A 12,668-nucleotide genomic window follows, 5' to 3' on the forward strand; every position below is an offset into this window, starting at 1 on the left:
TCGGGCTTCATTTGCATCCAGAATGAAAAAACCTTACATCTGTGTCGCTTTAATACCTGTACTATTTTATTATGACCACAAATCTCTGAAGGGGCTTCCTCATCACTTTTCTAAATGAAGGTGTCGTTCCTTTAACTTCACATGTCAAGTTACTAACCACAGGGAGTACTGCAGAGCCTAGGAAAACAATCGTATGATGTTTTCTGTGGCTTGAAAGAGGCTTTGTCTTTTCACAGTCATACTTTGGCATCTATGTACATATTTTTCACAGAGAAGCAGGACAGCTAGGGTTTAACTAAAGAGCCTGTTGAAGTAAGGGATTTTAAACAGCTTTTCTAAAGTACCGTACTTTGTGACTTCATACTTTTTCACAACTTCTAATGCCAAGACATTACCTTTAAAAGCAACTTGTATCATGTACAGTTGGGAAACATGACATGCACCGCTTTCTTTACCTAAATCTTTTATAAGTACTTGACTATCAGGGTACCATGCCACTTGTAGTAAAATGTATGATCATAATGAAAACTTCCGAATTCTGAATTGATCATGTTCTGGGAATGTTGTTAAATAGATTGTTAAAACTTACACTATACAAGTATAGTAGTAACTGTCATCATTTAGGCATGACAAGCCACCATCATAAAGCCAAGTCAGATTTAGAGGACCTTTGACAACGCGTAGGTTGGAGTAAAGCTGATCCCACTTTTATTTCTGTCAAGAGACTATCTTGGTCTATTTGGGCAACCTTATGGGTTGATAGGGTCTGAGAAGCCAACATAAACACACATAGAGACTAAAAAGGCAGCTGGAGGTCACAGTGTATAACTATCAAGTCTGGAGTCAACACAATTTGCTCAGTAAACTTTGTTATTTGATCAAATTAATGTATGTTTGTAGATTTGTTCTTCTTTGTGGGAAATTGTTGCTATTAACTATGAAAGGATCGTATCTTTATGAGGCGTTACTAAGAAAGCCAAGATAGAGCTTCAAATTTATGGCTCGTTCACAAAGGAAAACAGGGTTCCCATCAGCCCGCCATTATTTATAGCACTGAGAGACCTTCATCAAACAGATGGACACATACACTCATACACTCATAAAGAAAGACCCAAAAACACACGACACAGCAAGGTCAGTCATGCTGTTTGACTTTGTTAGCACGAGACATATGATATTTGTTAGGTTGTCAGGCAAATATACAGTACGTTTGTCTTATCTATCCTTGAATAAACTCACAGAAATGAACCATGGTAAACGTAAAGGTTAAAGGTTTGCATACATATGGTGAAAATATTCCTCATCTAAAAACGGGGCCATCAAACATATGAAAAATTGTGAAGTTAATTCAAAAATCTGAGCTAATGTATTTGGATAAAAATGACCTTTCATACATTACAAAAGTAATTCTTAAAATGTCGAAATCATTCATAAATCCTAGGAACCTGGAACTCGATGAAAGTCAATGCTATGACAAACATTATTTTCTTTGGTTACTCAAAAGAAAAAGCTGCAGATCTCATGTTTTTGGCCACAAGTCAAATATTCACCCTCACTGAGCTTTGTTTTGGACCGACGGTAACTCCTGGAAGCAAACATCCGGCTCTTTGAATGCCCGATTATGTTCACAAACTAGTCTCTAGATACATCTGCCAACGGTTTGGAGCTGAACAGGTTGCTTCTATTGGACTTTTGGCTGCAGACTGTTTCTGCCATACCTGAAAACAGTGAGAGGCAAAACAGAAAATAGACGCTACAGAGTCCAAAGAGCTGAGGAGGACTGCAAACCGAGTGATGAATATATGTTGGTTTATTACAATGTCTAAACCTTTTTCATACAAGTAGAGAAATGATCAGTTCAGTTTATAGCATCTAATTGTGTCAAACTAATTTATATTTGAAGAGGTGCAGAAGTACATTATAAAATAAAATTTTAATAAAATCTCTATTTGCTTTTTTAACATTATGACATTTTGAGCCAAGCCTCATGGTTCCAAACTGAGTGAAACAGCTAAACGTTTTGAAGCATCCAAAAATGCCTTTGTGCTTCTTTACCAATTCTGCTGAATGATCCAAGACCATATCTGATCTGTCAGTGTTTTACTTTGCTTAGGTCTGTTGCTTTTCAAGGCAACCTAAGTTTCTGCAGCCTTCATCAGGCACATTTTTACAAATTCATCCCCACAACTTGACTTTGATCCTAATGCCTATTCACTAGCAATAAGCTAACTATCTTTCAATGTGGCTGTTCGGTCGGGTTGGGTTTTTAGTCACAGTGTTGTGTTATGTCTGCTCTTTTTAAAAAAATAAATATGGTGATCCCCAATGAATAAGTTAGAAACAGCTGCAATGTTTTTCCTTGTAAATTTTACACTTTGCACAGACGTCCCATGGGCTGGTTTTGGCCCCTGGAATACAGCAAGATGTTTTTGGTGGATTAGTTTGAGTAGTTTATTGACGATACACATTGAAGTGTTTGAGTACCTGTGAATCTCTTCTTTCCACTGAGGTCAAACTCAGACGACGGGCCTCTGTTGCTCAGACTGGTGTGCAGCTCCACAGTCGGGACCTCTGTGGTGGTGGTAATGGCGGTGGTGGTGGTGGGCGGCAGGGTGGTCTGGACAAAAAACTCATCTAGCAACAACACATGTGTCAGTGAACCTTTGATCAAAGTAGATTTATAGCATTTATTTATTGCTTAGTAATATGCTCATGTGTTTGATTAATACTACGTAATTCTCACCATGACCTATGTAGTAAAAGTGTCGCATAGAATTAATTGCGGCCAGACACCATGAGGTCACTTTCAAAAGACACCACAAGCTGTGTTTTTGCTACCCGTAGTTTCCATGTGAGGGGGGGTGTTGAGGGGGGCTTGTGGACAACAATGATTTTTAGTCACCAAAGCTAACAAATGCCGAGGGATTCTGTGGTTAAAATTCAATTAGCTTCTTCCTCTTTCAACACATTTTGCTGCACCAGTGGACATTACATCATGGTCCACACACATGCAACCAACTTTGCTTCACGACAGGCAAATGCTTAGAAAATAACATAAAATGTGACTTTATAATCAAAGAAAAAGCAGATATGACATGCGATTAGTTCTCCCTATCATCTAGAAGTTAATATCAACCAAGTTCTGCAGGTTGACCGTGAAAATAACAGATTCAAAGACTAATCCTCACTTTCAATTGAGCTTTGGAATGTTCACATGCGTTCAAGTGAAGAACGAAAAACAAAACAAAGAACCCAAGGTAGAATAAATCCAAAACTCCAGCTGTGGACCAACACAAAGCCAAACAAACCTACAAGAGTAGAAACAAAGCGAGGACCACAGGCATGGCGAAAAAGACAGGAATAGCTTGCACACAGATCCACTGATAGATAAACATACAAGGAAATAAACAGACAATGTGGAACAGGGCAGGTTAGTCCATCCAAGCCCGGTGGCGATAGGTTAGTCTGAAGCCAAAACCAGCCAATACCTTTCTCAAGAGCTAAAGCATCAGGCAGCATGGTTACTGCAACAATGTCGTCCATTTCCATTCCTGAGGAGTCCTCTGTCAGAGAAGCAGAACAAGCTGAATGCATCAATTTCACATGACTATGAGCAATTTTGCTGAACTGGCAAAAAAATTTAATAAAAATACTCAAATGCACACATTCACCTCCACATGGATAAACCGACAAAATTGTTTAGGAATGTAACAATTTCTTAAATATAATGTGGCTTTTCAGCAACACAACACAGAACAACCAGCATAATGAAGATATGAATAAATCACCGATGGCCCAGCTTTCCCCCCAAAAAAGAAATCTGGAAAATAAATAAATCAGTGACATTTTAGCTATGGTGCTTAAGTGTATGGGAAGATTTGAAGGTAGTCTGTGTGTGATAAGTTTGTTTATGACTCTTCAAACCATCAAATCTTGGGAAAACAATTTGTACAAATATTTATAATTAATAAAATAGTCACACAAAAACAGAACTGTCCATTTCTGATTAGGTTAGGTCTATGGTTACAATATTTTTTTTTGTGTTAGTTTGATAAATAAGTACTAAAAGCAGAAATACTAATAAGTACTACTACTACTGCTATTGTAAATACTAGTACTAATAAGTACAGCTTAAATTATGCAAAGTATAATCTGTATTTTAAAAGTTGATGGAGTTGTCAAATTTCCTGCCATGTCTTGACCATTAACATCGTGTTACACAGTATAGATGTGTGTAAAAGTTTTTCGATCCTTACGATAAAACTACTCACAATGTGAAATCGGCGGCACAAAGCATGTTTAACCAAGCAGCACTCTCACCAGGCAGCTCCCACATGCAGAGACGTACAAATGATTCTTGTGGCAACATACACACACACATCTTCAAAATACACTGAACACTGTCCAGATCACACAGTTACAGCGTTGTAGGCCTCTGCAGGCCCCAACGGGAACCGCTGATGGACTTGACCTGGATGGTTATGACACACAGTATGACTGATGTAGTAAATTCATGCTTTATTTATGTTCACTAATATACCTTCGAAGTCCACTTCAGCTCTGTGGAAAATCTATCAAATAACAATATTTAGGAGGAGAGCCTGCAGTATATGGTCTTATTGCTGGAGCACAAATTCTCTGAAGGCTGATCTCTGATAAATATGCTGCGAAGTCAGGGATTTAAAATCGGTGACTCACCTTCTGGGTAACAGTCCAGAATTCCCTCTGGGTCCAGAACTGGATATCCAAATTCATCTGTTTTGGAGAAAGTTCCAGGTGGGCAGGTTGGGAATGGCATTGGAGTGGTAAGTTCCTCTGACGGCCACTCAGTCGTAGTTGTAGGTTCGGGTGTGGTAGTGGGAGTCTTAGTGGTAGTTTTGGTTTGGATCCTGGACCGAGGTGGGTTCAAACCAACCACAGGTTTGCCTCCTATCATTAGGACCTTTTCTTTGGGGTTAACAACAGGCTGACTTTCCCTGCCATGGCCAAACAGGGCCATGCCTTCCTGGTTTACCAATGGACTCCCCATATGGTCTGTAGAGTGAGAAGAAAAAACCCCATAAATGAATCTCAAATACCAAATTGTAAACATGTCTGTAAAACACATTGTATTTTAAATGCATTTTAAACAAACCCAGTTAAAAAAAGTACAAAAGTACAATTTTCTAAGTTTAAAATTGTTTGTTAACAAGGCTATTGTGCAGTTGCTGCACTCGATATTTAGTTAAAGACATCTTCATTTCAGGCATGAAGTAAGGATGACTGAAGCATATCACCAAAAATAGTGCGTCCATCTTCTCCCAGCACCACTCTCTTAGGTTGGCCTTGGGAGTCCTGAAGAACTTGACCGTCCTGATTCATAAGAACTCCGAGCTCCAAGTCCACCACCTGGAGAGACAAAATATTTCCCAAACCTTTAACACCATCTCAGTTAAATGGAGATCTCCTGCCTCTCAATCTATTGCAGTGCAGTCTACTGTCTGTTATGAGAAGTGTAGAGAATAAGTTATAGAGAGACTGTTTGCACTTGGTTTATCTCAAAGAAAGCAACTGATGATCAGTTAATGAAACATAATTACCCATTTGGTTCCATCGGGCCCGGTAATAAACCTTTGACCAACAGCTTTACTGGTCCCTTGAGAGGTTGACACGTCTTTGTCACCTGTTGCTGTTAGATTGGGTCGTCCATTTTTACCTTACAATTCCAAAAATTTACATTTTGTTACATGTCATCATCACAATATCACATAATAACTATCATTTAAAGGTACAGTGCACTGATGGTATTCCACTGACTATGGTATTCACTCACTTATCTGTGTGATTAACCTGTTAACAATTCATTGGGGTGTGTGTCCTTTTCCACAGATTTTGTTTTAGTAGAGTGGTATTAGGTTGGTTGCAGCATTATATCTGTAGCTGGATGCCACTAAATGTCACAAATTGCACATTTAAGCAGATGTTTGTCAAAGCAAGTTTTTACTTGCTGAGTAAACCTTAGCTATCAGCATTTGTTTTAATCACATGCGCAAGTCAACTGACTTTACCATTTCTTGGTTTACCTCTGACGATGGGATAACGAGGCCTGAGCCCATTATTCCTTAAGCTGTCTCTAGATGACGATGAGGAGTGGGAGTTGCCACCATTTAATCCCCCTGTTCTTGTTACAGAAGTACCACTGCCAACGGCATGATCTGAGGTCAACACTGACTGTGGCAGTTTTGACGAGGAAGAGAAATCCGATGAGGATGGCGAGGAATTGGATGTTGTAGAATCTTGCCGAGAGTTCTGTGCTGGTTGTGGTCTTATGGGAACTCTAGCGCCACCAGCCTGCCTGTTGGCAACAAAGGGAGAGCGCACCCTTCCATTCGCTCCCATGCCGGGACGCCGCTGTGTTGGAACAAATGCCGGTGAAGGCCTTGTCCTCGATGGGGTTTCTTTTGCATCAACACTGTCATTATCTTCTGCATTTCTTTGGGAGTCACTTGAAGTTAAAGAAGGATTCTTTTGCTCTGCAGTGGGGTCTTCAACTTTATTAATTCTCCCAGTGGTTCCTCCATTCCTCTCGTCAAGGTATTCCTTACTGTGATCTTCATTGGAGATCCCTCTGTGGAATGGCTCACCAGAGTCTTTGCTTCCACTTGAGGAACGCTGGGAATTTGAGGACGTTGAGGAGGGATGTGATGAAGATGAGGTAGCTGGGTTTCTAAAAGCAGTATTTTGATTTGTCACAAAAGGTTTTACTGAGCTCTCACCAGCTCCATTCTTTAGTGAGTCCTGAGTGGAAGGAGTCCTCAGATGCTCACTGGTCTCTTGAACTGAGGACACTTCTGCAGCGCCTGTCGCCCCTGACACTCTAGTTGGTGTCCCCCTTAAAACTGGTCTACCAGCCCCAACAGAGGATGACGCTCTGCTCATTGGGGTTCCACCATCCTGCCTGGAGGATGACGTCCCCCTACTTGAACCGAATCGGCCAGGGTAACGACTGGCCAGCCAAGGGAATCGTTCAGCAAAAGACGGGCTAAGTCTGGAACGAGGAACAACAGGTTTCTCATTAGTGCTAGCCTTAGTTTCCTCTTCCTGTTTTGTTTCCTCCTCCACCTCCTCTGTGGGTTGTGTTGAGGTAGGCTCCTCCACTTTGGTTATCTCTACATCTGGGTCTTTGGGGTTGCTGTTATAATTTTCCTCTGTATAGAAAGTGTCTTGCTCTGGGGATCTGTGTGAACCCTGTGAAATTCTTGTATTATGGGACGTTGTGACGCCCTGAGACCCTCTGTGTGACGTTGACCTAGACTCTGATGTGGACTGTGATTTATCATTATTTGAATCTGAGCCTGCCTGTCTGTTGGAAGTACTTCCTGGAGTTGACATAGATGTTGGGTTGAAAGTATTTGATGTTTTGTGGTTTTGACTCCTGTCTGCTGAAGTGTCCTGAGATGTGAGTGAATCTGTTCTTGCTGGAGAGTTCGACTGTGAGGTGACAGCAGGTTTGTAACCATTCAGAAATCGGGTTGAATTCCCTCGAAACACATTTCCAGATTGCCTCCGGCCGTAACCATATCGAGAAGCAATTCCTGAGCCACTTGTACGCCCAGCCGAAGATGAAGCTCTGCCTGTAGATGGCGTATCTGTTCGCTGTGAATTGCTTTCCTTTTCAATCTCTGTGGAAGGTTTTGCATGTGACACACTGAGTGTGTCATACATGTTTTTGGTTTCAGGATATGTGGAAGCAACATAATCCTTTCTACTGGCTGCTGACTCTTGAACACGTGAGGAAGTGGATGATGAAGATCTTGAAGAATCAACAGGGAAGGAGGAATCAGAAGAAGAGGATGATGTAGCTGAAGAAGATGAAGATGAACCCGTTGAAGGGAGGAAAGAGGATGCCGCTTTGGATGGGACCTTTTGATGGACCCTAATTTTTACAGGCCTTCTAGTTTTTGTAGGACGAGGTTTAGTTGGGGAAGGCGTCAAAACTTTGAGGCTGGGGGTTTCAGTCACCGTGAGATCTTCAGGAAAAACATCATTGTCTGGCTTTTCTGTTTCTGGAATAACCTCTGTAGTTGTTTCTTCCGCGGGAGGTTGTGTTGTTGGTATTTCCTCTTCTTCTTCCTCCTCCTCCTCATCTTCTCGAGATCGTCCTCTGGTTGAACCTCTATTCATCCCATTCCTTACGGATCCCCTCACGGAGGAGAAGATGCTATGATATGAGCGTGTCTGGGAAAGTGGCCGTGTACGCCTGTTGTTTGGTGCAGCAGGACGTGGCTGGGGAGTTGTGGTCGGTTCCTCTGGCACATTTGTTGACTGGAAGTTGGATTCATCATGGTCGGTATCCTGTTTAGATGGAGTGTGGCTTGTCCTGATGTTGTCTTTGGTTTTTGAGAGCGATGAGGCGGCACTCCTGGCTGGCAAATGAAAAAAATAAATAAATAAATTGAAAGATATGTGGTGTTTTTCTAGCGTCCATGTAAGCATGTACTGAAAAGAGTTAAATGTGCTTACATCCTGGCATAGCAACACTATAGGCCTTGCTCTGTGGTCCCATCCCCCGCCGGTTGGTGGCTCTGATCTTGAAAATGTAACGATCTCCGGGTGTGAGACCATCAACGGTGGCCGTGGTGCTGCTGCCACGGTACGTCACACTTTTCATTCCAAATGGTTTCATAGCAGGGGCATAAGACAAGATGTACTCTGTGTGGAAGCAGCATGAAGAGGTTTGAAGAAATGATAAGAAAACTCATAAGAACTGATCTTTAAAATGGCTTTTTTTTTTTTTTAAACAAGACTTTTTGTCCCGGCCTGACCTCTTATCCTTCCATTAGGTTCTTCAGGTGGATCCCATGTTGCGATTACAGCAGTTCCTTTTCCTCGTAGTGGTTTGATCTCAAAGTTCTCTGGTGGCCCAGATGGTGCTTGCAATGAAAGAGAACACAAAACAATGAAATGACAGGAGTAAAAAGATTACAAACCACATGCCGCCTTAAGAAAGGAAGATTAAGAAATTGCTGTATAAAGTGAGGAAACTTTTGCCAGGGGGCTTGAAGCGTTTCTGCTGCCATACATTGTTAAAAAAAAGAAAAAAACGTGAGATCGTGCATGAAGCTGCAGATGGAGACGTGAACTGTGAGCCAGGTAGTAAAAGCTGACATTTCAATGAACTGCAGATCAGGAGTTGCTATGACATGGTATAAATCCTGCAATGACAGAGCAGCAGCCAAAGTTAGAATCAAATATCAGGTGGGAGTACGAAGCAGTGGTGATGATGAGGTGTGGTAAAGCAAAACGAGAAGCAAATTCCTAATAGGCAAAGCTACGCATGAGTGAATTCTTTTTTTCTGAGAATAACAGCTCTTTTCAGATCATGAGAAAACGTTTTAGCGCTACTGCTTCGGTAATCATTATCCTTCAACTGCATGACAGGATTTTCTGTAAGCGATTCTCGGCGTTCAGCACTGATAGATACCTGACTCAGGAGTCCTCTGAAACACAGAGACACTCCACTTGCCATGGTTTTCTTCCTGGGAGATTCTGACGGAGAACTCGTACATGCTGTCAGCAGACAGGGTGTCTATCATCAACCTCCTCTGGGTGCCGTCCTTGTACTCCCAGCGTGCTGACTCACCCTTCTCCCTGTATCTCACTGTGTATGATCTGAATCAAACACAAATATGGCGTTATCGTCCACTCATTTTCTCTCTTTTAGCTTGAACCCTTTTTCTGTCTTTGCAACAGACACGTCCACAAATGCACTTTACAACAGAGCTCACCTGGATGCCCCGGGGGCAACTTTTCCCATCTCGACAGCAGGATCAACCCAGGAGATAAGGACTGACTGAGGTGACATGACCCTGGCGCTGATGTCTTGAGCCTCATATTCGGGTGGCTCTGCACAAACATTAAACACACACGTGAAGACAGAGACAATGAAGACCTAGTTCTTAATCTTTAAGTAGTAAATATGAATGTCAATTATGATCTGCTTATTTTTGCAAAACATAAAATACTGAGAATTCTATGGCGGTACAGTTATTATCTAGAAGGCTGCTGGTACCTGGCGTGGTGGTTTTGGTTGCGAATGCTCTGTTGGCGGGAGCGCTCTGGCCCTGGGCCTTCTGTGCCTGCAGTGACACCACATGAACGGACTCAGATGCTATGAATAGAAAGGGATACCAGGCACGACCAGGGTTTACACTATGGACACTGAAGACAGTACAAACAAAATGCATCCACTTAGCTAAATTATGAAACAAAAATAAACCCCAAAAGAAAACAAACAAAAAAAAGCAGCATTCAGATGCTGTCCACCTTGATTGCTTGAAGTTATCATGCTTCAGTAATACATATCCAATAATAAAAAAATTAGTAGTATAATATGTGGGTCCTCTTACTTAGTTTAGGTGTGTGTCGGTTTCTTTGGTCAGACTGAGGCTTGGTATGATGCTGCTGCCTTCTTTCCAGCAGCGCTGCTCCGGTCCAAACTCTCTCAGGCTGTCTTGGACCTGAAGAGGATTGAGGTGCCCTCCTTTGTGTCCTGGTATTCGCCGGGGCTGACGGGTGGTGAGTCATTCTGTCTGCCCTGGTTGCCCGCGCTGCAGAGGAGGGATTTCTGGCTGCACTTTGTGAAGGCCTGACTGAACCTGTTGACGGATGATAAAAGCAGGCATAAGCCAGAGTGCAATGGAGTTCATTGTACCCTCATGACCCCATAACTCACTTGTAATCGGTGCCATCTACTTGGTTTGCCTAAAGGGCTCTCTCAAAGCGTGAAGGAAAAAAAATAATTGAACATTTTTGTTTCTCACATCTGCTCAGCGATAGAAACATAATGTCACTTTCATCCAACTGTTGCTGTAAACATGGATATCGTGAACAGAGTAGTAAATGCTGTGGAAGCGCACCAAGTCCTGTGTCATCTGCTGCAGTTTTTGGTCATCTGTTTCTCACTTTATTTCAGTGCGAGTTGTCGCTTCATGTTTGACGATGTCTCAGGCATGAACTCGGACAACCAGGCTATCCCCCTCATCTGCAATAGCATTGCCAATATGACAACAAAAGGAAAAAAAAAACCCTCCCGTCTCTCTCTCTGTTTTGTTCTCTTTCTTTGTTAAGACCGTTGATCCCTCCCTCAACCATTTGTTATAATCACTGTCAGATGAAAAAGACCTTCTCTGTTTTCCATCAGGACGACTGCATGCGCTGTTAGTCCTGATAAGTCAGCCTAACAAGGTGGCTAGAAAGAGGTTATAGGGTTGAATCAGTACTGTAAGTTTTACTTTTCAAAGTGTAGGTAGGATGTAGAATCAATGAGACGTTGCCATATCTACCGAGTGCCTTCTTCAGTTATGGCCAGGAAAGTAAGAGAGGGTTTAGTGCCGATGGTGCAGAGTGGATGTGAATGGGTGTATGAATGCAAAAAAATGTTTTGTCTCAATTTGACTTGGAACGCTGCTTGCGTTTTTAAGCCTCAATCTCTCATCTGTCCTTTGAGCACAGCCAAGTGAACTTTTTCCCTTTCAATTTGGACAACACTGATGATTTGGTATTGTATGTCTCCTAGTTTTGATTGTGCTCTAGGTCTAACAGTGGGCTGTGATAACAATAAGACTCTACAGTATTACATTACTGTTGCATTTGGATTAAATCTTATTGTTTACAAAGTATTTGAATTACTTTGAGGTTATGAGTTTGTTCTGGCTTCCAGACTAGGGCTGATATTTATCATTTTTAGCATGGTTAGAAAATTAGCACTTACACAACACACAGAAGAGAACACGCACAACATTACAGCCTTAAATCCCACAAACTATTCATTTGAAATATGTTTGTTGTTAATCTCAAAGGGCTACACAATGACCACTATTCTACCATTTCCTGTCAGCTTATAATACCCAGGCAGGATATAAATAAGAAAAAGTTCAAAAAGTCTCATTAGGTGCTTTTGGATTTTCTCTGTTTATACTATTAGATACTGTTAACCACAGTTATCTTATGGCACTAAGCCAGTGAGGGGAGTTTTTTGTTGTTGCTAATTCAGTCTCACCCCTAATCCATTTCAATGGGACTGCTTCTTTGAGAAGCTATAACCTAAACCAGAAATAGGCACATTTGGTTTAAATCAGCCCATTTCTCCTTTCTTTTTCGTCTTCCTGTCTCTCTTCACTCTGGAAAACTGTCACAGTGCATAGTTTGGCCCAGGTCACAATGCTGCGGACCACAAAAACCATTGACTCCACAAGCCAAATCCCGGATGTCTTTTCCTGGAAGCTCGGTGGTTTCAGGTGCTGCGATGCTGGCCGGCAGACAGGCAGACATACCAGTTACAGTGGAGAGACCCACCTCCGTCTGCTCAGGCTGGGCTGGATAGGAATGCCCCTGTTTTTTCCCCTAACACCCCACAAAAACTGTCTTGAGGAAACGACGCTTTTAACCACTTTGATATTTCATCACCTTCTGAGACGAGCCGAAGCTTGGCAAACTCAAACCAGTGAGTTTGGGTTTCAGCGTGGACTGAATCGCTTACTTTACACAGTTTACTTCTATAAACAATTCTCAACGGAAGACGACAGTCAAAGGTAAACAACCTAGTCTAAAAAGGGGAAATGCAAAACTTATTTGTACATAATGGAATTACAGATGTAATGTAAGTGACGCGTTTGTTATATAAACGC

The 12,668-nt window shown here is 41.9% G+C and overlaps 1 protein-coding gene across 2 annotated transcripts in view; it reads right to left on the reverse strand.

Annotated features, from left to right (window-relative positions):
- fndc1 (fibronectin type III domain containing 1) overlaps positions 1 to 12,668 on the reverse strand; it is a 36,032-nt gene that overhangs the window by 12,534 nt on the left and 10,830 nt on the right. Inside the window, exons 4-15 of one of the 2 annotated variants that reach the window (XM_080491335.1) lie at positions 10,389 to 10,637; positions 10,052 to 10,150; positions 9,768 to 9,885; positions 9,464 to 9,651; positions 8,805 to 8,912; positions 8,503 to 8,691; positions 6,063 to 8,405; positions 5,580 to 5,695; positions 5,277 to 5,388; positions 4,699 to 5,034; positions 3,489 to 3,563; positions 2,485 to 2,634 (exon numbers count right to left, since the gene is read on the reverse strand). In XM_080491335.1, coding sequence (XP_080347461.1) covers positions 2,485 to 2,634; positions 3,489 to 3,563; positions 4,699 to 5,034; positions 5,277 to 5,388; positions 5,580 to 5,695; positions 6,063 to 8,405; positions 8,503 to 8,691; positions 8,805 to 8,912; positions 9,464 to 9,651; positions 9,768 to 9,885; positions 10,052 to 10,150; positions 10,389 to 10,637 — 4,083 coding nt within the window. The remainder of the gene's footprint in view (positions 1 to 2,484; positions 2,635 to 3,488; positions 3,564 to 4,698; positions 5,035 to 5,276; positions 5,389 to 5,579; positions 5,696 to 6,062; positions 8,406 to 8,502; positions 8,692 to 8,804; positions 8,913 to 9,463; positions 9,652 to 9,767; positions 9,886 to 10,051; positions 10,151 to 10,388; positions 10,638 to 12,668) is intronic. The other variant, XM_080491336.1, reaches the window with a different exon arrangement.

The sequence above is a fragment of the Lipophrys pholis genome (genome assembly GCF_963383615.2).
Source record: "Lipophrys pholis genome assembly, chromosome: 21".
Classification (NCBI taxonomy): domain Eukaryota; kingdom Metazoa; phylum Chordata; class Actinopteri; order Blenniiformes; family Blenniidae; genus Lipophrys; species Lipophrys pholis.